A 24,747-nucleotide genomic window follows, 5' to 3' on the forward strand; every position below is an offset into this window, starting at 1 on the left:
TTTCGACGGGGTATCTCTTCCATACAAATATTTTGGACAATGCCTAATCCTCAGCATGCTGGCATCTGGGAAATGCATCTGGGTAGAACTGAGACTCGGGAAAAAGGGCAGCAATTTTCACCACCTACGCGTAGATACAGATACAGATTTGTGTGACCGAGAAAGTGTTTGCTGTACTTGAACCCATGTTTGTGTCCTTTGAAATGAAAGAACCAAAGAATCTTTGTATGTATCTTAGGGAAGAAATAAATCACAAATTCGATCTACAAAATTTAAATTTTTACTAACAAACTTATATTTTCAATTTATTTTTTTTTAAATGACAAAAATATGGAATGGAATATATTAATATTTATCTGTGCCCCTTAGATTTAATAAAAGTAATTTTAAACTGCATTATTCATTACACAGCAATGTTTCTCTTCGTAATGAAAAGAAAGTTTTAATGGTTTCCATTAACGGTAAGTAGCTTGTCTAATGTTGGACAAGCTTTGGATATTTTTTAGTAGGTTCGCAGTAAATCTTTTCGACGGGAAATTCCCCTAGTATAGGTATAGCATGGATTTTAATCAGATCAAGTTTCCTCGCATGTTTCGCCGTCCACAGAGCGTCGCGTTTCCATGACAATTTATACACTGTTTTTGAACCAACCACCGCCTAGGTATGTGGTCATTGCACCTGATATTATTGTTGGCAATAAGCACTTTCTCCAAACACCGCCGACAACCTGTTGTGTTGTATACCTAAATATATATCTACCCATACTGCACGCTCGAAAGAGTGAGAGTGTATCTTCTGTGATGCCTGATTCAATTTACCGATCGTAAGTTGTTTTTACACCGATCCACTAAATTTCATTAGGGCCAGAAAACATTGAACTTTCATGGGTTGACTTACTTGAAGAAGACATCGAAGAAAGGTACCTACAAATTTTTTTGTAATTTCATAACATAATTTCATAATTTTGTGACTACTGCATTAATTTATAAGGAAATCCTTGTAGCACCAGGAAATAAGAATGAAATTATTAAATAAAACAGGTTCACGTCAAGGCGATATTCTTAAAAAAATAAATAAAATATCAACTTATTTTCATTTCATAAGGAAATAGTAGATAAGATTTTTAGGAATATTAAAACGCATAATTTTTAAGTAACTTACCTGTGTGCCCGGTGCTTATTTTGATTTTGACTACAATATATTTAAATTTAACTAAACGAATTTAATCTAAAATTTAAAATTCTCTTACAAAATTTAAATTACATTATCATTTGTAAGAGTTCCTTTGCAAGTGTAATCAGCGTTCCTATCACGTGCCAAAACTTAATCTACATTTTTTATAAATGCCATATCACCACCACACCCAAAAAAAAATGATCATAGAAAGTAAACTATTTCTACATTAAAAGTAAACTATTGAGTGTCAAAAATTTCTCGATACTCTGAGTATTAAACTAATGGACTTCGAAAGTATAAAAATGAAACTTTCGAAGTTGTCAAGTTTAAACTAACGAGTATACAGTTTATACTCACTCAGTGTACTGAAATTCAGGCTGCTAGTTTATTTTGTATACTATTTAGTATAATGCCAGTATAAATATTATACCCCGTATAAAAGAGACAAAATTCAAAAAATGTTGTTTTGTATTTCATATTTATTTCATATATTATTAAAAATATTTTTTACATTTTTATAAATTACTGAAGGTAATTTTTAATTTAACAAATAAACATAAATGCAATACATGTACAAAATATGTACGTATGTATGCATATTTGGGCAAATGCAGCCGTTTTACCGCTTATGTCGCTGATCATCTCCAGAGTGGTCGCCGTCCAGATGAATACCGAAGCTTTATCGAGGACGCTGATATTGAAGTTAACATTGCGCTGGCCGCGGTCAGAAAAAATGCAAGCCAATAGCAAGATCCTTAGTTCCCGGCATCTGGAGCGCAGTTCAAGGTGGTGTCAGTAAAAGGAAAAGAATTTACTCATTAGTTATGCACTAAGACACAATTTTAATGTACTTACATTTCAAATAAGCCCAAAATAAGCAAATATTAAAATTCTTCACAAGAAATTTTCACAAACAAACCTTAAACAGACCGCAGCGTCGTTTACAAAATACACTAATGTCAAACCATTAAAATACTAACGCGTCGAATAACATTAAAAAGCGGTAACACTTTTTCTGTTCGAAATGTCCAGGTTCCAAACCAGAGCATCCTGGCTTCACACCAGGAACGAAAATCGAAAACTTCGGTTTAGAAATTAAACTCAGGATATAAACTTAACACTATTTAGTCTTAACTTAACACTATTGAGTCTGCTCCTTACATTATTTAGTTTTGAATTAATACTGACAGTTTGATACTAGCTGTAGTATACTTTTAATACAACGCTCATTAAATGTAAACTTTCGGTTTTTTTTTTGGGTGCATGCATCATGCATTTCCCATCCAAACACCACTCACCTCGAGAACTTTACCTTCTACAATTTCGTGCGAATCTGAAACTTCGAAATGAGTGTATAAAATAAAACTCCTTCTTGCTGGCGATACACGATATGATATACAAGTTTGTTTGGTTGTTTGGGGAATGTCGTTGTGACGGGGCTTCAACTGGAGAATCAGGAAGGGGAATACGGAATCGCGAGGCGTCGTCATCTCGAATTGATGACGCAGCCGGTGACGCATTCAGTTTTGTTTTCAGTGGGGAGAGAAATCTAGAAATCAAACCAGCTTGGCAACAACAAAATACTCGCTCATTCGCACAAAAGCAAAAAGCATGCCAAAACTTTGCCGAAGTTAAATCCACGAGTCTCGTAAAAAAGTAACCGCTTTCATAAGATAACTGAACGGACAGAGTTTTGGCCGCCTCGTATCGTATGTTCGAATTTAAATTTAAAATGTAACGTATTCTTGGTGGGGCTTGAGCACAGTGGTTCGAAGGGACGGTATAAGTGAAATTATTTCACCAGTCAATTATTGCATTGTATGATTTAATATTATGAAAATGGAGTTTAATGTTTCGCAACAAATGATAAGATCCAGTTTGTACTTTTTCTTCTATATTCACAATTAAAAAATTTTTTATCCAATTACTTAGTGCCTTATTTTCAAATTCCTTAGAAATTGTATTTCTCAGCTGGGACATGCAATTAAAATTAATCACCATTGCGAACAATCATGAAACTCAAATGTGATTTACTGAAAAAAAAATGTATTTGTATTCATGTATTTGTACGTGATTATTTCTATAGAGTACATTTCCCGTATATATATTTCTTTATATCAAAATGTCCATGCCTATTGAATCGCATTAATAAGTGCAGTGACCAGAGCGAAACAATAAGTGCTTGCAAATAAGTATGTCATCCATATACAATTTATACACAATATATACAATATATTTTTTAATTACATCGCGATAGTGTCACCCTTATAATTTAACCCCTTTTTCGGTTGGATTGGTGTCACGGTACCAGTATAATTCTCGTTTAAATCTTCTTTTTGAGAAACAGATGCAAAAATGTGGATGTGTGTGCGTGTTTGTTCTGTTCGCGATTTTCTCATTCGTATTTATCGGCTACTTCGTGGGAAGAAGAAGAAAATGAAACGGACGTTGCGTTTCAAAAAGAGCGTTACAATATGAAGAATTCAATGAAGAAAAACGCATTGATAGAAACCAATGCCCAAAATAAGCTGCTCTACGTACACCTATGGTAAAAATAGTAGCATTGGGAATATGTTTCTTAAAATAGGAATATATACAGAGGAATTAATAACAGTAATTTTATTATTCAATACAATTTTATTAAACTGATTTTTAAAAACAAAATATAGGTATTCGAATACACTTGTTAATTTCAAATTAATAATTTCTTATAACTAAAACACCATTTTCAATTCTGGAACCGTTTTTCAAATTCCTCACTCTGGTTGCTATTATTTTGGCCGCCTTTGTACGCCTGTGTATCTCCAGACGGATGTCTTTAGTGGGAAATCACCTTGCGCCAGCTGCAACTGCATCGCATGTACAGCCCCTGCACCGATGCACTATATCCCTATGGTGCTTAGGGGTGGAATAGTGCAGCTGACATAGAAATCTACCTGCGACATAATGCCGCTCGGTGGTTCTTACCTGCTCCTCGAAGATCTCTGATCACTACCTTCTGTCGCTGTCGTAATTCCTGCGTAGCCCAGTGATCCTCGTTTCGGGACAGCTGCAAAAATCATGAAATTGTCTGCACTGCGAAGACAAACGGCCAGAAATACATACACACACAAATGAGTAATGATCACGCACAGGAAGAAAATCGATGATCGATTTGGTGGATCTGAAAAATCGCAGCGTACATTAAATATTAAAATGGGAGGCATTAATATTTCTGATTTGTATTGCTCAAATTATTAATAAATACCTGGTATTTTATAATACCCTGGATTTCATCATATAGAACTTTGAATAGATTAAAATTTTTGCAGTTTTAAAAACAAATTTTTTTATTTTAAAAATTTTGTGAAATAGTAAATACTTATCTAAAATAATAAATACTGTTACTGCCAAGCTAAAAAGTATTTTAAGAAATCTGGTATCAAGAGCTAGAGAAAACCGCAATTATTTAAAATTCGAAACCACAACAGATAACTTCCAGCTACAACGGGCACTATGCGGGTATTTTATCGCGCGGTACGGTACCCATTAAAGTAGAACATCGAGTTAACTGTACTTTTATTGAATCGATCTTAAAATCTAGTATTCCCCATGCTATTAACCCCCTTTCTAATTAACTTACGGCTGCGTTTGATTAGTGCGCAGATTATTATGTAAAATCGAACAAGTTTTAGGGGTTGCTGTAAAGATAGTGTTTATACAGCGACGTATTTCAAATAGAGTCGGAAATGGGAATTTCAGCGTTCAACGCAATTTTTTTCAAAAATAACGATGCTCTTGCCCTCTCTCGTTCTCTCGCTCTCCGTTGACATTTCGTTTTGAAAAATAACGTTGCTCTCGGTCTTCCGCTTCACGCGTATTCTGCCGCGAGAGCGAGCGAGACGGAGACTGGTCGGATCGGCGGCCGAGCGAGAGAGAGCGCGAGAGCGAATTGCTTCGTGCTGCTTCCAGTCGACGGAATGGTCACATTTCAAATTCAAACTGCGGAGAAGACGGTCGCGTTTCGTTTCGTGTCGTTTCGCGAATTCAGTGAGCAGCGTTCGATTTGTTTTAAAATCGCCGCATTTCGTCAGCGAATGAATACCCGCATTGCATTGCACATGGCCGACATAGCGACATAAAACTAACCGAGTAGCCTAGCCTAAACCTAAACGAGAGTTTAAATCGAAATTAATCGCAGACTAAACGGCGCGTCGCTAAATGTCAAAACAATTAACAGCCGAGTACAGCCAGGCTAAAGAGGAATAACGAAAGTAACACGACGAAGAAGAAGAAGCGGAGATATAAGAATACGTAGCGAGAGCGAGAGCAAGAACTGTGATAAAAGTTTAAAAGATTAAGTGGTAAACAAGCAAGCATGGATAACAGTAGCGGCCAAAACAGCAGAACGGCGGCATCCACCAGCAAAATAGTCAACAACTATTCGTCACCAGCCTCGCCAACAGTCGCGTCCACCTCATCCCCATCCTCCAGCAGCATGAGTTCCAGCCAGGAGGACACTGTACTGGGACTTTTTACGCCCAAGAAGGAGTTTCCCAACGCCAGGATGCTGCAGACCATACGGGAGAAGCTGCTGACGCCCGGCGGAGCCTGTGACCTTTTGGCCTTGGGCATCGCAGCGGAGCCCACGGATCAGCAGCCCGTTAAGTTGATCCAACAGCGCTATCTGATCAGCGCCCAGCCTAGTCACATATCCGCGGCCGTGGCCGCCAAGACGCCCGCCTCGTACCGCCACCTGGTCGATCTCACCGCCTCCAATCTGCGCTGCGTGGACATCTTCACCGGGGAGCAGTTCCTCTGCCGCATTGTCAACGAGCCGCTGCACAAGGTCCAGCGGGCCTACTTTCAGCTGCAGCAGCAGGACGAGGAGCTCCGCCGCAGCACCATCTACGGACATCCGCTGATCCGACCTGTTCACGATATTATACCACTGTCGCGGGATCGCACCTACATCCTTATTGCCCCCGTGCCCCAGGAGAGGGACTCCACGGGCGGGGTTAGTGGGGTGTACGAGAATCTGCACACCTACATCCGCCACGAGAAGCGACTGTGCGAGACGGAGGCTAGGGCCATATTCCATCAGATCTGCCAGACCGTCCAGGTGTGCCACCGCAACGGGATTATCCTCAGGGACCTCAAGCTCAAGCGGTTCTACTTCATCGACGAGGCCAGGTGAGTTGTGCGTCCAGGTGACACCTTCAAAAAAAAAAACCCATATACCATACATACATATATACGTATGTACCCACCTTATAGCTTATACCAACTCAATTGCATATGGCTAGTCGCTTTATTTTGCAATTCGATGGAAACTCGTTATGAGCGAGAGATCTTGTTTGTGGTCGTGTGTTGGTGGTGCCACAATTGTTGCTCTTGTTTTGTTGTTGCTGCTGCTGGCGCCGTCGTTGTGGGTAACATTGAACATTTAACAAGTGTTGCAATCGAATCACCAATAGGCCAACAAAAACAATTATACTGACAAACCTCATGAACGCCGAGCGTACAGGCACAGCGCAGGGTAGAATAATAGGTTCGAATAGGCACCAAAATATTTAAAAATAATTATGATTAAATTTATATATAAATTTTGTATTTTTGTTAACCAAAAATAATATTTCTTGACTTATTCAAGATTCAATTTTATTAATTACCTATTATGTAGTTCGATATTCCCTTGACCTCGACTGTATCTGTGTGCAATACACACAAGGGCCAATGTGCCACAGTGGGGCTGAAAATATTGGCCCACCCGTTTTTTTCATTACACATTTTGGAAGCTAGCATTGCCACATTTCAAGAATTGTTCAACATGGCATTTGCAATGTGGGTGGGGGGTGGAAGGCCACCTTGTACACAGTGCTCACTCTTGACTTGTTGCGTTTGTGAGTGTGAGAGGAATTACTGTGGCTGACGAAATATTGACCCCACCCTCCCCACTCAAAATGTATTTTCGCATATGCTAATAAACGCGACTGTATCTCCCGTTCTTATTATCATCGCTTTTTACTGACATCAGCAGGGAATGACGTGAACAATTGTTCGATTCCGTATGGCTTACAATTAGCGCAATATCTGCTGATTTTTTCGTCATTTCGTCGTTCTGTGCCAAGTGCAAAAACGGCGGAAGGAAGAGGCCCATAGATCTCAGTCTATATCTACTATATAGCTCTCTCACCTTGGCGAGAAATAAACAACCAACAAGTGTTCAATGCGATTTAAATGCGCTGCGATTATTAGCGCTCATTTCCATTCGAAAAAAAAAACTATATAGATAAAAGACCTGGGTGTGCATACTCTATAGGCGTGTGTATCCATATCTATAGCCATATCCATATCCACACACGCACATCCAAACAACGAACCGAAATTTTAAGGTCACAATGCGGTGAATGGCCCTGACTCTGATCTTCTGTATTTTTAACGCATTTATATGCCAGTGCCTCCTATATACAAACGCATGTAAATCTGTGGTCATACTTTTATTTTGTGTGCTCTCCGCCTGTACATAAATACTTCCAAGGTGTTTGAGCACTTATCTGCCGCCGGTTTTCCGTATTTCGTTTCTGATTTTATTTTAACCTCTATCGCACGTTTAATTTGTGCCAAACCGAAGAGAGAGAGGTCCCCAAGACGCTCTTCGAAGCCTCTCTCTATCTCACATCGAGGTCACCAGCTGTAACTATTCTCCACTTCACATCTCCACTTGTATTCGGTGCACAGAAACATTTTCGTAGTATTTTTATTGATTCATATAAAGCCTTGATCTTAAAAATTATCATTATATATTTTTGTATTCATCAAAATTACCTTGATCTTATAAATATCCATATAATGTGGGTAGTATTAAATATCTAAGGGGTATTTCGATGATCGCGAAGATATTTATTGAAAATATATCTTACAATTAAGCAGGCAAAAATATAAAAATTATAACTTTACAAATTATAAATTATAAAGAAATTCAAAACTAATATGCATCTTAAAATAGTAATACCATAATATTTTTATTGGATTACCTTGACTTTATATTATTTTATAGGAATATAAACTCAACGATTTCCTTTCTACAAATGTATTTCTTAAAGTTTTTCATTAGCCAACCCCACATTTAATTCTCACCTGTTGATATCAAGTTGAAGGTAATCTATTTCTTACAGTGTACAGTGTAATTTGTGACGAGGAGAGGCGCGTTTTCAAAGCTTGTTTTTGTTCAGGGTCAGCTCGAGGTTTTTTTGGCCTGCTTTGTGTTTGGCTCTTTGGATGTTTGGATACCAGACCACGGCGACCGTGTGTTTGTATATCTCTCGGTTCGCTATCGGCGGACCCCTCGTATTCGTATTTCGGAGCCCAGCAGAAGCGCCGTTGCAGCAACAAGTTGCGATACGTATACGTCACTTCACTCCACTCCAGCTGACTCTCTTTCGGCTCTATTCGCCGTGTTTGCAGGCGTTTTCGTTACTTTTTTACTTTTTGCATTCGAATGTGGGCCAATGTCAATGGAGTGGCCCAATGGAGGGGGGGTGGTGGAGCAGTGGGGCTGTGCAGGGGCGGAGGCACTCGCTCATGGGTGTCGGGGGTCGCAAGCTGCGCTTTCGTCACCAATTCAAGTCAAGTCAAGTTAACTCGGCTCTCTCGGCCAATTCGCCTTTTGACTTGTCAACACGCCAACGCCAACGACAACTGAAACGCCGTGGCCGATCGATTCAAGTCTCTTCGATATTGCGCTAGCTAATGGCCCCACAAAATCGGGGGTTATGCAAGTCCCAGGGATTGCACATGATGTAGCGCTGGGTCTTGAAGTGCGGGTATAGTTGCGATCAGAATAAAGGCAGGGCTTCTATTTTTTATAAATTTTATAAATTAAAAAAAATTAGAAATGCAATTTTGTGTAAACTTTTACCTTAATAAAAACCTTTACCTTAACCTTAAAATTTCAATAAACGACATTCTATTTTTGATCAATTTTACAAATGAAAAGAAATTTTAAATGCAATTGTCTGTAAACTTTAACTTCAATAAATCCCTTAAAATCCCGTATTTAATTTCAATAATCGACACAAGGCTAGGCTTCTATTTTTTATAAATTTTGTAAATGAAAAAAAATTAGAAATGCAATTTTGTGTAAACTTTTACCTTATTAAATAAACCCGTGTTTAATTCCAATAAACGACACAATTGTATTTGAATTTTTTCGTTTTCATATTCTATTATTAATATTATAAGGAATATTACTAAAAGTTTTATAAATGAAAAAAAATTATAAATGCAATTTTCTGTAAACTTTTACCTTAATAAATAAACCCCTGTTTACTTTCAATAAACGACACAATTTTATTTGAATTCTTTCCTTCTATCCATTACAGAACCAAACTGCAGTACGAATCGCTGGAAGGCTCAATGATCCTCGACGGCGAGGACGATACACTGAGCGACAAGATCGGCTGCCCGCTGTACACCGCCCCGGAACTCCTTTGCCCCCAGCCGACGTACAAGGGCAAACCGGCGGATATGTGGTCTTTGGGGGTGATCCTCTACACGATGCTGGTGGGCCAGTATCCGTTCTACGAGAAGGCAAACTGCAACCTCATCACCGTGATCCGTCACGGCAACGTCCAGATTCCCATGACGCTGTCCAAGTCGGTGCGATGGCTTTTGCTGTCGCTGCTGCGGAAGGATTTCACGGAACGCATGACCGCCAGCCACATTTTCCTGACCCCATGGCTGCGGGAGCAGCGACCCTTCCACATGTACCTGCCCGTCAACGTGGAGGTGGCCGACGACTGGAGCGATGCGGAGGAGGAGGACGAGGCCACAGCCGCCGATGCGATCGACGAGGATGAGGTCGGTCCGTGTCCGCTGGGCGACAAGCACGAGTACGAGGACATTGGCGTGGAGCCACTGGATTACACCCGCAGTACTCTCCAGATGGCCCAGAACACGAATGTCTTGTCCACGGAACCCGAACCCGATACGGATGTGGACATGGGCTGATTACGGCTCGTGGAGTCACCCACGGGCAGCTTTCTGGGACACGCTGGCGCGCTTTGATCAGCCGCCGGGATAGAGGACATATCGGATGATATGACACTGTGGACATCCTGGCCTTTGCGCTCCTGGTCGCGCCGTCTCCGACTCTGCGTTCCACGTCGTCTTCCTGCAGGTGGTACTGCCAACAAAGACTTAAAGCCTCGCTTAGACACTCTTTTAGACACACAAGAACTCACTGCCTTCCAATCGCGCTGCGGCCCCGGTCCGTTCAAGAATCGCGCCGCTCCGCAGCCTCCTCTCTGCAACCGATTCTTCCTAAAAAACAACCTACCTATGTACAATACATTTAACATTTTAATTTTTTTGCAAACTGTTGATCTTATCAAAGGACAGTCGCCCTGATTTGTTTTTGGGCTCTAAAACACATTAGTTTCCATGTTAAAAAATGCAACGAATGCAAATTGTTATTTATTATTTAATACTTCTGTATTACGCTTCGTCTACTATTAAAATCTTGTAAGTGAAAATCGTAAAAAAAATAATACATTGAAATTTGATCTCACCAAGAATAATTCTGAATACGAAAAGTAGTGTTTTTTCTAAGGGGTTATGGGAAACCTATAGAATTAATTAATTTGTGGTATTTCATCATTTACATATCCAAGAAGTATGCCTCATTTCAGTTCAACATAAAATAATCTGCTGTTATGTTCTATATAAATTCAGCAGAACTGAAAGGCAACAAAAGATGAAAACAATGAGTCAGGGGAATGATTCTGTATGCGTCACTTTGTTTACTAATACAACATTCAACATTTGATTAGGATCAGATAAATATTTTGGCCAAAATATCAAAACAAACCCTCGATTCTATTTTGCTATTCGAGTCTAATCTATTTGCTTTCTGAAGGTGATAATTGTTCACGACTTTTAAAACTGCAAATAATCCAGAGAATTCTGAGAGTGGAAAATCAGAATAATAGTAAGTCTCAGCTGTGAGATTCCTAATTACTCTGTAGATTCCCCCAGTTGATAATGCAACCAAGTGACTTTGAGTTATCAGTTTGGCGAACGTGACTTTGGCTACGGAAATATTTGTGACTTTGCTCTACAATAACAATAAACTAATATTGTGAATAGCTGCGAATGCGGAGGTCCCACGACTGTCATCTGATGTGCCGACGTGACGGGCTCTTTCGCATGTATGCCCCCCGATTTTTGGGTCTGTGTGGTGTGCGGTGTGCTCGAGCATTTTACCTGTGGCTGAGCACTTTGTTCAGATTATGAAATTGCCGAACGGAGAACGAGAACTGCGCAAAACGCGAAAACTGCTGACGGCTACGTCACCTTCAGATTGTGACTATCAATTTTTGGAGCTCAGTGCCACGCATGAACTTTTCCTAGATACGAGCGATTGCTCTAGAACCGACCGGAAAATACCCATTCTGAACTGATGTGCATATCTTTAATATTTGTAAACAAACGTATTGTTTTTATAATTCGTTTCTTCATTTTATTATTTTAAATCGATTAATGTTTATAAACCTAATCTTTCAATATTCCAGTATGCTATTTAAAGGAACTAATTCAAAGATTTCATTTAAAATTGATATTTTCAATATTTTGTAAAAATTTTGATAAAATTTAAGATGGGTACTTCGATGTCCTGAGATATTTTTAATATCATACTTCAAAGGGTAAAACCTATTGTCATGAACACTTTGATAAGATTCTAAGGGGGCTTATAGAACGGAACGAACGATCCAGAATATTTCGCATTCTTAACTAACCTGAAAGTCACAATTCTTTGTACTCGCCAGATGATGAACCACCAAAACGGGGTCATAATACAGAAAATGTATGCTAAATGGAAAGTACAAAGGTGTACTAGATAAAAGTCTAGCCCACTTACAAATTCACTTTTAAGGTTCTAAAACTTTAAGTGCGTTGACAACCATAAAAAAGAGCTGAACAGTGACAGCTACGCTACTTTCCCTGACCCAAAAATAGCCGTTACACTTTTCTTTGTTATGAGTTTGTGTCTATTCTCAAGATTTTCCGTATACTTCTTTGTTTACCTTATCTGGCATAAAGTGAATATTGTCTACTAATATATGATAATCTTATGTTTACCTATTTGAGTACCCAACGGGTAATGAAATTGCTATTTCTAACCACCATTTTATCTGGATTTTTTGAATCACTCCATGAGTCGTAAAACTTTATGCACCATTATGCAGTATCTATAAGGCCGCAAATAAATTGCGAGCGAGATACGAGATGCTTTCTAGACAGATCAGACAGTATGTGCGCTATTTCAAGTCAATCAAATGCTCAGTTAAGGTATTTAGCGCAAAAATCTCGGCAGTTTCGTGCCTAATTGCGGAAACAGTGTTCTAAATAACTTTAAATTGTTGCAATTGTATGAGTACGTGATCGTACGCATGGCACATATGTGCGTAAATTGTGTATTTTAGACTTCTGTCCCCAAAATGTGCAGTTCCTGTCTATTTATTTTGGGGAATTTCAGTCGGCTTACATCAATCGATGCGAATCTCTCTAAAATCAACCTTCTGCGCTACATAAATACTTTTGTAAAGATACAAAGTTTGTATTAAAAACTCATTTACCGTAGTGTCATTTATCGTAGTGGTTCCCTGAAGTCTAGCCTTGATAAGTTAACCTCCACCACAATCAAAATGAATAAATACCTGCATTAACCAATTTCCATGAATTGTATTTTCTTGTGTTGCCTTCACACTGGGGAAATTTTTAACCGTAGAGAACCCAAAGCTCAGACAGAAAAATGAAAAGCTTTATGGTTTAAAAACGAGGCGGAAATGATTAAATTACTTTTTATGTTGAGAAATATATCACAGTCTGTATAGCAATTTTTGAATTATTAAAGTTTCTAAAATGTTTGATAAAAGACAGAAATACTTAACTTAACTTTAACTTATTATTTTAAACAATCAAAAAACTGCAAAATGTCGAAAGATAAGAAAAATTACCCAACAAAGACGAACAGTATTTAATATTTAGTTAGCAAATAATGTCATATTTGAAAGAGATAACGATAGCTAGACCAGAACATCTCTGTAATATTTCAAATGCAGTTATTAACAAGTTATTATTTGTTAGTTTTTATTAGATTTTCAAATATATATGAAATTGTAAAAAATACGCAGCTGTATTTCAAATTTCACAATTTCAGGTCAAATTACGTTACTTTTTGCCACAGTGACGCATGTAGTAAAAGCTCGTGAATAATATCACTGCGTCTGGTGAACAGCTAGATTAATCAGAGTACTCTCGCGAATGAAAACAGTCGATTTCTACAATGCCAGTAGACTAAAATATAAAGAAAACCCGCTTATTTATTTTAAAGGCCCATCAAATTTAACGGAAATTTTCAAGTGTTGGAAAAGAAGCGCACGAAAACGGATTAATCGATAGGAAATTATCGCGTTTTGCTCAGAAATCGACGGAATGCCACCCAAATTCACAAAGTTATAGCCCAAAATGCACGGGCTCCGGATGAGTTTGAAGGATCTGACCATCGACTGTCTGCTGTGCATCTTTGACTACTGCTCGGAGGCGGATCTCCTGTGCCTGTGCAAGGCGGATGCGGCCCTGGAGTACATAATAGACACCCACTACTTCCATCCACTCGCCTACGACTTGCTGCTCAGTGGCCACCGAAATAGTCCAAGAATCGAGCAGAGGTAAGTGGAGTGATTAGGTAAACAATAAACAATAAAGATAACGGACTATTGAAAATCCCCTAGAAACCGCAAACGCCTGAAGAACTATGAACGGCTGGAGGTGTCCAGGAACTGGGTTAGTGGCACCTACTTCGAGCGCCCCTACTTCCACCATGCCCAGATGTTCCCCACCAAACTGTGCCTGGAGTCGGACTACCTGTACATTACCCATGCCGGCTACCTGCGCAAGTACCGTCGCACCAGCCACGACGCCCTGGAGCGTCGCTACGAGGAGGAGATCACCACGTCCACCCAGACGGACATCTCGGATTTCGTCAAGAAGCAGAGCACCATATTCGCGGGAAGGGTGTGCGGATCGTGCTTCCACTGCGATGTGGATGAACCAAGTTTGACGGAACAAAGGATGCATCCGGCCAACGAGTATTTGTACTGCGTGGACTTTGTCAACGATCTGTATGCCACCAGCACGGATAATTGCTGCAGACTGTGGCAGCGATCCGAGGAGTTCGGGATGATACACTTCGACATGGTGACGAATCTGCCGCACGCCTTCAGATCCATGAAACTGAGCTCCGATGGCCAGTGGCTATATGGGGGTCTCTACTCGGATAAGGCAACCCGACGGGCTCTGAAAGGTGTCCACGTGGAAAGGTAACGTTTGGTCTTCACATGCCTTTTTATTTGGAGATATTACACATAGGGATTAGAGCCCTGTATGAATGAATTCAATGAATTATTTTGAATTCTTTGTTTTATATGATTGAATTAATTAGAATTTTGAGTTTAATAGAATTGAATGAATGAATGGCATGAATTCCGAAATAATTCAAACGACAATTTCTTTTGAAGAAGAAAGAGCCATCATTTGTGATTAAATCTGCCTGAATTTTATTTACTAAGCGTTAACATTGATTTGTTAAAAATTTTCCACTTTTTGTTCTCAAAAGAAGGCACAAAAAAATCTGGAAAAATTCAAAATGAATTTATTTCACACAGAATTGAATTATTATAGAATTGAATTATTGAATTATTGAAATTTATTGGCTACCATGATAAAACTAAAATTGAATGATTCACGCAGGGCTCTAATAGGGATTTCTTTGGAATATCTTATCATCCAACAATTAAACTTCCTTTTTCCCCAGTGGCGAAGAAATCGTCTTCAACTCGAGCACAATGTCCATTTACGACCTAAAACTGAAAGATGACCAGGTTATTTTCACGGCCAACTTCGACACAACGTTTCGAATGTTTGATCGACGCATTGATCGCGATGTGGCCATTTGGGAGGATCCCTTCGACTCTTCCTTTTACTCCCTGGAGTACGATGGACTGTATGGAGTCTTGGTGGGCACCAACAGACATTCGCGGGTCAATCTCTACGATATAAGAATGAAGAAATATGTACAGCTATACTTCCCGAGTCGGACGCGAGAACACAAGGGATTCTCGCCCGTTTACAGCCTAGCTTGTGATAGCCAATATATGTTTGTGGCCACCGATCACAACCTGCGGGTCTTCGACTTTAAGTCGAACCGTGGAATTCGGAGGGACTACAGCAACATTAATGTACTAATGAATAAATAATGCAAAAATATCATATGATCCCCAAACATACTTTCAAAATTAACCGTGTAAACTGTGTAAAGCATATTCTGATTATTTATAAGAAGCAATTGTATCTAGTTTTAGAATAAGGACATGCCAAATTAGAAAAAAGTTAGTATTAAACACATATTAAGTCATTACACCTTCGGTTATAAAAGGAACTATTTGAAGACAGCTTTAGGCACCCTAAATTTAAATTATAAAGGACATATCCCTAACTCTTGTTTTTAAAAACCAAAACATTTTGTTTAAAACAAGTTTTATTGACCTGCCGACAAATTGGATCCTATCATAACATGACCACAAACTTATATTCTAAAAAGAAACTTTAAAACATCCACTTAAATCATGTACACACAAACGTTAAGGTAAAAACTTATAGGTATGCATGAATATTGTCGAAGGACATGGGCATATAATTAGGTGTATATGCAATACATGCTCTTGAACTATTTGTTGCGCGCGAGACTTTTTCAATTGCGGTTCCGTCAAGTTTATTTATTTATTTAGTTTATTTATTTCTTTATTCGCCAACAGTAAAAAACCTTAACTGGCTACTAACTAATACTAAATTAAATACTAAGTGAGGCAAAATAATTATACAAGTTTTTCTTGATTAAATCTCTGGGGGAGCATGGATCCAACCGCATGTGAGATGGCAACTTATTATAAAAATGCAGGGCTCTACACAACGGCTCATTGTGGGCATAATTGGCTCTGTAAGCCGGTACAAAAAATGGTTCAAACGTTCTTAACGATCTACCAGGCACCGATAACCCTATGCTGCCCAGCAGTGCAGGGCAGTCGATTTCAGAGGTCAGCAAATCACATATGAAAACTAATGAACTGGTAGTTCTCCGATCTTCTAGGGAAGAAAGGTGAACAAGCCGACATTTGGCAGAATAGGACGGGACCGGGTCATTGAAATTTAAAGCTAGAAGGGCAAAACGTAGAAACTGTTTCTGTACACGCTCAAGCCGATTTATGTGAATAGTACCCGTCGGGTTCCAGATGAACGAGGCATATTCCAGTTTTGACCTAATGAAGGCTGAATATAAGCTTAGCTTCGTGTAGGGATCTTTAAATTGCGCGGCATTTCTTTTTACAAACCCATACAAGTATTTGTAATACTTTTCCGTGAGCTAACATCTATCACTGTAGAAAAGAAACTAAAAACTACCGAAATTGACGAAGATTGCTTGGTAGTAACATATATAGTACAATGTTACGCGGAGGAAAATTAAGACATAAATTGTGGTGCGGCCAAAATTCGTTGCTTGCTTGCAGGCACTTTATCCATTCAGTAATTTCATGCATTTACAATTTGTGCGTCCTCAAGTTACAACTAAAGCCGAGAAAGAATTACGATAAATACGGAGATAAACTGCGAAGGATCAAAGTCATTGCCATTGCCTTATAGATCTTAGGTCTACTGTACATGCACTACAATCGGATGGCCCTTTGGAGGAACATGTTGCGGTTACGGCGACTATCTAGTGGAGTGTTTGCTTGTGGGCGCCTTCTCCGGCGGCTCATCCGCCGAGGAGAGCGACGTGGCGTCCGGACACCCAACGCCCTCGCCGGCATCCGATGCTGTGTGAGTTGGCTGCTCCACTCCGTCGTTGAGGGCGGCTGCCAGCTCACCGTTGAATTGCAGCAGGCAACCCAGCGCACCAAAGTATCCCTCGTGCTCCAGGAAGAGACCCTTCATTGTGCCATTGGACCAGAACTCCATGGCGTACGCCAGCAGCTTCATGGAAATGGGATTCACTCGCAGAAAGTTGCCAACGAAAACGACCTGAAGGGGTTTAATAAAAGAGATTAAAGCATAAGTAAAGATATTCCAAATTAAATGGTATCTTACCCTATCAATCTTCTCATTCAGCGCGCACATCCTTGCTATGGAGCCAATATTGTTCGTTATGGTTACCAGTGTGGCGTTGGCCAAATCCTCACGTGATACCGAAACACGTTTGTCATTCAGGTGCATCTGGCCAAAGCTGGAAAAGGAATTAGTTTCGTGACTGGTTTGCTACAGTTTTTATTTCCCAATTATCTACCTGGATGCCACCAAATCGCCGGGCAGACCGAAGCGGTTGTAATCGCCGCCATAAATATCCTTAACTAATTTGTCCACCTTCCTGTTGTCGCCCTTGGTGGCCAGTTGGATGGCCTCTTCGAAGGATGTGCAGCCGGTAAGCAAGCAACACAGTCCGAGGAATGTACCGCCGCCCAAGCTGAAAAATACAAGGAATTATAATAATAATAATATAATATTCCAAAGATGCCTTACCTTGTGCCCGAAATGCGCTTGTAGTTGTCCGGTCCGTAGACCGCCAGGATGGAGACTCCGGATCCGACGTTCACCAGAATAAAGGGGAACGGTTGCGAAAAGTTGAACTGCCGCTTCTCGCTTTTCCTGCAAAACGTTTGGTAAATTAAAATCGTTAGAAACTTCTAAATCTGGTAGCCAGCACTTACTCCACTTACAGAATCTCACGTGCGTTTTCGTAGTAATAGCACTCGGTGCGATTGTGCAGGTCGGCGAAAAGGATGCCCTTGATGAGCGTGTCCAGTTCGTCGAATTTGGCCAGCTTCATGTTGACCTGGTCGCGGAAGTCCTGCTCGAACTTGAAGGCTCCGCCACCGGTGGCGCAAACCGTGGTCACCAGCTCGGCCATGCCCTTCTGCTTGGCCAGCGACAGGAAGTTGCCCATGTCGGTGGTCTGGAAGCGAATGAAATGCAAGGAGCCACGCCTCTTACGGATCTCCACATTGTCCATCTGAAAGATAAAGCAAATTATTTAATTTAAAATGTTTATAAATTAATTCTGGATTCAGTAAAAAAATTATTTTATAACACTTAAAAGAAAATATCTACCTATTTATTAATTTTACTTTTAAAAGCTAACAAGTTTTATTTTTAATTTGAGTGCCGATCCCCAAATTATATAATTTCGCACACAGAAAAGAGAAATGTGCTTGGTAAATATGAAAATTAGACTTCAGTACCCATTACAAATAAAAATGGGAAGTACAAAAGTCAACGTTCACATCGCATAAGCTTTCCAAACTGTTCCTAGGCTATAAACGGCATATAATATACACGTTCGCCATTAATTTAAGGTATCCAAAGTCTAAGTACAAGGGTAATTTGTACAAAATTAACAAATTAAACTACCAAGCAACAGTGAGTGGCTGTAAATTGACATAGATATTTAAAAGAAGTGTCGAACTTTCTGTCCCAGTCTGTGAATAAATTATTTATTTTCGGTTTAGGGCAACAACCCCGGTTTTTAGATTAGACTATTGAATTAACAACAGTCTAATTAGAATATAAATAAATAAATATATACATTTTGTGCAACTGCGGCTTGCTAAAAATGTACCCCTTATTGGAAATAGTTAATTTTAGCCCTTCGAATGGCCTATATTTCGCTTTGATGCTTATTTTTAAGTCTATTTAAACGCTTACTGAAATCAAAACAAAGCAAACGCGTATTAACTTAACAGTGATTCACTTGGCTTTAAAGGTAAACAAAGGAATCTTATTTGTGCAAGATTAGCGTGTGGTACACGGAAAACAAAAACAGATTATCAAAGGCATAAATAAAAAATCCGATGTAGTTATTACAAACAGATTTGCTAAAAGCACTCTCTCCCGTTCGTTAAGGTGAAGATTAGGTGTATTAATAAAGTAGAGCACTTTTGTTTTCGGTGTAGGCGTGTGTGCGAGAGTGAAGGTCACAGCAGAGGCACTCACACTCGAAAACCCCGTGTTAAATCACCAGGCGACCCGTTCCGACCCGCCAAAGATGACTTGTTGACTGGAGGCGCAAATATCGCGACTCGGGGCGCTGCGATTGATAATATTTCAGATGATAATACCGATGCTAATGGCCCGCGTCAGAGCGCTTTGTTACAAAATCGCACATTCCACAGCGGAATGTATACATTTCTAAAGTTGGCTCGTCTTTCTCACCTGTAGGTGCGTATCTCGATGTCCGGTTTTGCCATACGCCGAGTTTTTGGTCAGGTACCTTCGTATATTTCGCAATATACCAGCCTCGCGATCCTGCTCATCCGGCGTTATATCCTTGGGCTCGAAGTAGACCAACTTCGTGAGGGTTCCACCGATGTCCATGCCGAACCAAGGCATTGCTAGAAATGATAGAAATAATTATTAGTTGTGTATTTATTTCAATAAAAATAGACCCATAATTCCCCAAATAAACATGACCTATGTACCTGCCCCTACAAAATAATAATAGCCATAACCGAAAGGTCGCTTTTGGAGGCACATTTCAGGCACTAACTAATTTTTGGGGGCCCTGCAAACTCCCAGGATTACAAACTACAATATGAACTGTCAAATTTTGATTAGTTCCTGGGGGCTAACAATCATTTATAGTATTGCAACACCCAGTTATAAATCTGATTGACTTGTAATATCAAACCTGTCCGAAACAAACATGTTCGGGAAGTTTGTGACACAGATCCAATGGCAAAGCAACAGCAACAAGTTTCAAAACATTACAAGAGCAAAAAGAAATCGAACCTCAAGCTGCTAAATGTTTGAAAGCGGTTCATGTTCATGGTGTCAAGATCAAATCGCCGCCAAACTATGTCACAATACAGGTATGCTAGAGGTTGTTGAATCGCGTGTACTTCACATTATCGTATTATCATATACAGTAGATATTGGCTAATAGTTGGAAGACCGTGCCAAATATTTTTGTTCATCAATCGTAGCTCAAAGTAATTTATAAAACATATAAACTTTCCACCATATAACTTGATATTGTGAACAATTTTTATATTAGGCTAAGAAAAATATTGCAAAGACAAAAAATACCTACAATTGAAAGTGGTTAAGAATTTAATGGGATTAAATTCACATTATCAATTTTAACTAAATATATATCTTCAAATAAAAAAGACCAGCTTAAATGTATTCCCCAATTTTATATTTAAATATTTCTGGGATATTTTATAAAATTATATTTTATTTTATCTATCTAAACTGTATTGTCTGTATTGAAATCGATTGGAAGCCAATCTATAATTATTTCTGCACCTATTGACTTGATTTTTAATAAATCTTTGCAACGCACCGCTCTTGATGATGAGATCAAAGATCGATGTAAAGTGTAACGCCTCCGGCATGATGTAACCCTTGGAGCCACGGGGCTTGCTAGTTTATTCCCTTCGAATATATAGAATCCACTACACATAACACTCGCGTGTAATCACTGGTAAACGCGTTTTATTTTTTATTCAACTTCGCCCAGAACAGAGACCCGGGCAATGCGTATTTGAGGTGTATATTCCACGGAGCTTTCGATTCGTTTAGGTGTGAGTGTCTATAACTTTTGGTTCATTACGAGCACAGTTTCGCCTGTATGCTATGTAGATTGCCTAAACCGGAAACATTTCACTCGGTCGCCAGAGGCACAGAAACAGTCACAACTACGGGCAAGTGCGACACGTCGATGGCTCCAACTGACTGACTGGCTGCCGGATAATATATTAGCCGTAAACAGCTGAACACTGGCGAAATGGGGAGTCGAATCGAAATGAACGCATGTGCGCTGCGAGCGGGTAAACACACCTTCCTTATCATCCAGCTTATCGTGGCCTGGTATTGCCCGATTTGACCAGGGAATTGACCATTTAGCTGGCACCACCCATTACACTACACGAACATACGAGGCTTTTAAGTGTTTCCGCCAAATTCACCCGATCTTCACATGTCGATTGGCCATTCCCGAGGTCCCCCGCTGCGTTTATCTAATCAGTCATTTAACGTGTACTCTATTTATGTATCCACTTCAAAGACTTTAATAATCTTAGTTCAAGAGATTTTCATCTTTACCTTATGTACTTAACATTCCAACAAGTCTATAATAGTTTTTGATTTTTTGTATCTGTGGCTCAAGGACACATACCTGAATTTATAAATATCCACGGGTTCAATGGACGATAATACCAGGGTCCCACAAAGGTAAACAAATATTTTCGCTTTGAAGAATGAGCCAAACACTTGTTGAACTATAACATTTAATGTTTAATAAAGAACATTTTTTACTTTTAAACTTCCTATTAGTGGAATTTCAAGAATTTATATCTTTAATTTTTTAGAAGACAAAACAAAACATAAATAGCAATACTATACAAATTTGTTAAACATTTTGTAAAAATTCGATATGAAGGTGGGTCATTTCTACCTTTTTTCATATCAACAAACTTGATTAATGTCAAATTTATCATTCAAACATATCAACATGATATTTTATCATATCAAAAAGTAATAAAAATACTGTTTTGAAATACCAAATTTAGTATTTTTTAAGAAATATTGTAAAATAAGATAGCCGTAATCTTTGGTCATCTCAAAATGATATGACATGATATGCACATATCAATTTTATCTTTTGTATTAATCAGTTTCCGATCAGTTTGAGTCTTTGGAAAAGTATTTGGAAAAGTTCCTCAAAATTTTTTTTTTAATTTTTAAGGGGAATATTGAAGTGCTTCAGACACATTTCGCCAACTTACACATGAGCTCATCGCCTTGGGGAATCTGGATGGCGGGAAACAGTTGATCGGCGCAGGAGGAGGAGGAGGCGGAGCAGGAGCTGTAGCTGTGGCACCTGGTCCGCTCGAAAGTCGCTGGTTCCGCCTCCAACTCAAGCTGATCTGTGTCATCGGAGGGCGTTGCGATGGACTTGCTCTTGGAACCCAGGGCCGAACGCCACGAAGCGCGCCATGAGTTTCTTTTCGCTGAGATCACAGGTGAGGTTGGCGGACTGGGGCTGGTCGGTTTCTTATCGTTATGCAATTTGAATATTTTCAAATTGAATGAATATTTCGAGTTGCGCGTGGGGACTTTCATTTTGTTTGCTCTGTATTTTATTATTTCTTTGCAGCGTTTTTTCGCTGACACACAGTAGAGAGAAGCAGCGGGCACTTATCACAGGCGAGGAGTGGATTGGGAAGATGTTTGTTTGCCCAGTTCATGGGTTTCTAAATCGCCAAGAGTGAGTTTTGTGGCGGTGGCGACAACTGGCGATCGCGCGATCCGATCCCATCCGTTGTTGACCGTTCGAAAACAGACGTGAAACGCGTTTGAATGAAATTTTACTGCCCGAAGCGGCGGCAGCGGCTGCGCTGCGGCTTTCGCATATGTATAAGCTCCAGACGAACTGAGTGCCGAGTACATATGGTATGGCTGTATTAATGAGCGGACATCGGTGAGCCGAACCGAACTTAATCATTACGAAAACACATTTAAAACACAGCCAGAGCAGCGACAAGGCGACCCAGTGTGAACCCTACGACGTCTGTGGATCGGCATTACGTCCGTTTGCATTTACCTCGGGTAACTTGGTAAAATTCCTAGCCATGAATGCATAGTCAATCATCTGTCCATCCATGGACGCACTTGCGCCACTACACTCTCTCTGCAGGCGCAGAGGGCGTGATAAGAGCCCTGATAACGTCCCCATTCCGTTCAAATTCCAATCGGAGAAACCTCCCAAAAAAGCTTCGGGCCAAAGAGAGCTGAGATGGTAAGACAAGCCCTAATCATTCGTACATATGTTTCGGGGAAAACTACTAGCCGTTCTCCATATGCAGACACTGATTTCGATTATAACTTAATTGGCTCCATGTGTTAACTCTGATTTACAAGCTAATCTTATCATTCACGTATTTACTAAGCATAAAATCTGACCTACCGATATAAGTAGGGTATGGCATTATAATCATTATGATCTATATATATACCATATCTGTGGCAGACCAGAAAATTATAATCAGCTAATTGCTGAACCAACGATATTCAGGTTATTAAAAAATTCCATTCTTATTACTGGGTAAGCCAAAGAATTAAATTTAATTTACAGCTCTGTTCAAAGTAATAGTAGTGGGTCAAAACCAATTAAAAAAAATATTTATAAAAACACTAGTTTGCTATATTTTCTTCAAGTTTTAAGTAAACAAAATAAAAATTTTTTTAAATTATTTTAGAGTTAAAACAAGATATAATTAAACCTTAAGTTTTGTTTTTTAAAAACCTGATTACGCTTTTAAGAAAGTTAAACTACATAAGTAAATATATCCCGCTAAATAAACATCACTGAATCTTAAAGACGATTGTTTGGATCTCGAGCATCATGTGATTACTTTCTAAGAAATACATAAACATTTGAAATGTTTGGGCTTAGAAAGTTTCTAAGCAATGAATAAATAGTTGTTGACAAATCTTAAATTCTTATTTCTGCATATTAAGAAATCTTCATGGCTCACTAGACTTTGCTAGATGCAGATGCAATCTTGCAGATTTTTGCGAAATCACGACTTACCCCTCGCCAACTGATTGCGCAGGTTAATCTGGTCGTCCTCCATCATGATGATTTGCCAGACTCAATTGGACGGAGTCAGTGCACCGAATAACAATGGACTTTCTGCAGTATCGCACGCACTTCGAGATGCTCCGGAGATGCTCTTCCAGATCTTGGCGGGGAAAGCGGGCTGATCTGATGGATCTTCCGATGGTCGATGGTTAAAGGTCCGTGGCGAGAGAGGCTAAGAACGTGACTCAGGGGCTGGGATGTGCTGCTCTCATCGATGCTGCGGGAATCCTTGGTCGGCCAATTTAGCTCCGTGTTCCCTGCATTACCGGGGTCCTCTGGAATGGTGTTAGCTTCCAAAGCCAAGACGAGCCGTCTCGAATTCCACGCACACTCAACAAAAACTTCAAAACAAAATTTTCGTCAGAAGTTTTTAATCTAGTAGCCTGATTTGGAACAGCTGATTCGGGATGGGGGGCACGTCAATCGATATCCAATTTATCGAGAAGCGCAGTGCTGGGTAGCGCCTTAGCATCGAACGTTATATATTAAATTATTTAAATCTAAATTAATTTTTAATATATATTGGCTTTCCTATTACAATTTTTACATATATTTAAGGCACAACAAAGTTAATGAATAATTAAAAAAAAAAACATTTAAAAATAAATAAATCAATTCGGGGATTCCCCAATATGTTGAATCGTTGAAAACGGGAGTTGTCACCTTATTTTACAAGAAATCCATGACCACTTAGGATGTATTATTTATTTTAAATTAAATTCTAGAGTATATTTATAGTTTTCCTAACCTTATTAATAATTACGCAGGCCGAATTAGTCAAAATTATTTTTTGTTTATTAAAAAAAAAAAAAATTATAACTATAAAATTAATC

The 24,747-nt window shown here is 39.3% G+C and overlaps 3 protein-coding genes and 1 long non-coding RNA gene across 8 annotated transcripts; 2 read left to right on the forward strand and 2 right to left on the reverse strand.

The window, feature by feature from the left end:
* Positions 1-3,862: 3,862 nt before the first annotated feature.
* On the reverse strand, positions 3,863-4,779 carry LOC138912917 (uncharacterized). Its single transcript, XR_011418484.1, has 3 exons — positions 4,424-4,779; positions 4,282-4,339; positions 3,863-4,225 (listed from the first exon to the last, which is right to left on the reverse strand). It is a non-coding gene; the product is annotated as an uncharacterized lncRNA (long non-coding RNA).
* A 347-nt stretch (positions 4,780-5,126) lies between these two features.
* On the forward strand, positions 5,127-10,736 carry trbl (tribbles pseudokinase 2). Its single transcript, XM_017141608.3, has 2 exons — positions 5,127-6,348; positions 9,540-10,736. The coding sequence occupies exons 1-2, from the start codon at positions 5,534-5,536 to the stop codon at positions 10,165-10,167; spliced, it is 1,443 nt and encodes a 480-aa protein (XP_016997097.2). The 5' UTR covers positions 5,127-5,533; the 3' UTR covers positions 10,168-10,736.
* A 2,887-nt stretch (positions 10,737-13,623) lies between these two features.
* LOC108057377 (F-box/WD repeat-containing protein 4) lies at positions 13,624-15,658 on the forward strand. Its single transcript, XM_017141609.3, has 3 exons — positions 13,624-13,889; positions 13,953-14,540; positions 15,035-15,658. The coding sequence occupies exons 1-3, from the start codon at positions 13,687-13,689 to the stop codon at positions 15,474-15,476; spliced, it is 1,233 nt and encodes a 410-aa protein (XP_016997098.2). The 5' UTR covers positions 13,624-13,686; the 3' UTR covers positions 15,477-15,658.
* An 81-nt stretch (positions 15,659-15,739) lies between these two features.
* On the reverse strand, positions 15,740-24,312 carry fbl (pantothenate kinase 3 fbl). 5 transcript variants are annotated; one of them, XM_017141607.3, is made up of 7 exons: positions 23,864-24,312; positions 19,480-19,658; positions 17,988-18,280; positions 17,791-17,916; positions 17,558-17,734; positions 17,362-17,497; positions 15,740-17,295 (listed from the first exon to the last, which is right to left on the reverse strand). In XM_017141607.3, the coding sequence occupies exons 1-7, from the start codon at positions 23,907-23,909 to the stop codon at positions 16,987-16,989; spliced, it is 1,266 nt and encodes a 421-aa protein (XP_016997096.2). In that variant the 5' UTR covers positions 23,910-24,312; the 3' UTR covers positions 15,740-16,986. The 5 variants fall into 5 exon arrangements, with proteins under 5 accessions (XP_016997096.2, XP_016997094.2, XP_016997095.2 ...); XM_017141605.3 differs by lacking the exon at positions 23,864-24,312 and adding an exon at positions 22,056-22,618; XM_017141606.3 differs by lacking the exon at positions 23,864-24,312 and adding an exon at positions 20,612-20,678.
* Positions 24,313-24,747: the final 435 nt, after the last annotated feature.

Source organism: Drosophila takahashii, chromosome 3L (assembly GCF_030179915.1).
Source record: "Drosophila takahashii strain IR98-3 E-12201 chromosome 3L, DtakHiC1v2, whole genome shotgun sequence".
Lineage (NCBI taxonomy): Eukaryota > Metazoa > Arthropoda > Insecta > Diptera > Drosophilidae > Drosophila > Drosophila takahashii.

Bases quoted from the DNA above. Each gene is read 5' to 3' on its own strand.
- fbl (XM_017141605.3), bottom strand. From the start codon at position 22,392: ATGAAAGTCCCCACGCGCAACTCGAAATATTCATTCAATTTGAAAATA. The intron at 19,659-22,055 runs GTAAGTTGGCGA...TATCATTTCTAG, and splicing joins CCAAGGCGATGAGCTCATGT to CAATGCCTTGGTTCGGCATG. The intron at 17,498-17,557 runs GTAGATAATTGG...TTCCTTTTCCAG, and splicing joins GGCGATTTGGTGGCATCCAG to CTTTGGCCAGATGCACCTGA.
- trbl (XM_017141608.3), top strand. From the start codon at position 5,534: ATGGATAACAGTAGCGGCCAAAACAGCAGAACGGCGGCATCCACCAGC. The intron at 6,349-9,539 runs GTGAGTTGTGCG...TATCCATTACAG, and splicing joins TACTTCATCGACGAGGCCAG to AACCAAACTGCAGTACGAAT.
- LOC108057377 (XM_017141609.3), top strand. From the start codon at position 13,687: ATGCACGGGCTCCGGATGAGTTTGAAGGATCTGACCATCGACTGTCTG. The intron at 13,890-13,952 runs GTAAGTGGAGTG...AAAATCCCCTAG, and splicing joins AGTCCAAGAATCGAGCAGAG to AAACCGCAAACGCCTGAAGA. The intron at 14,541-15,034 runs GTAACGTTTGGT...CTTTTTCCCCAG, and splicing joins AAAGGTGTCCACGTGGAAAG to TGGCGAAGAAATCGTCTTCA.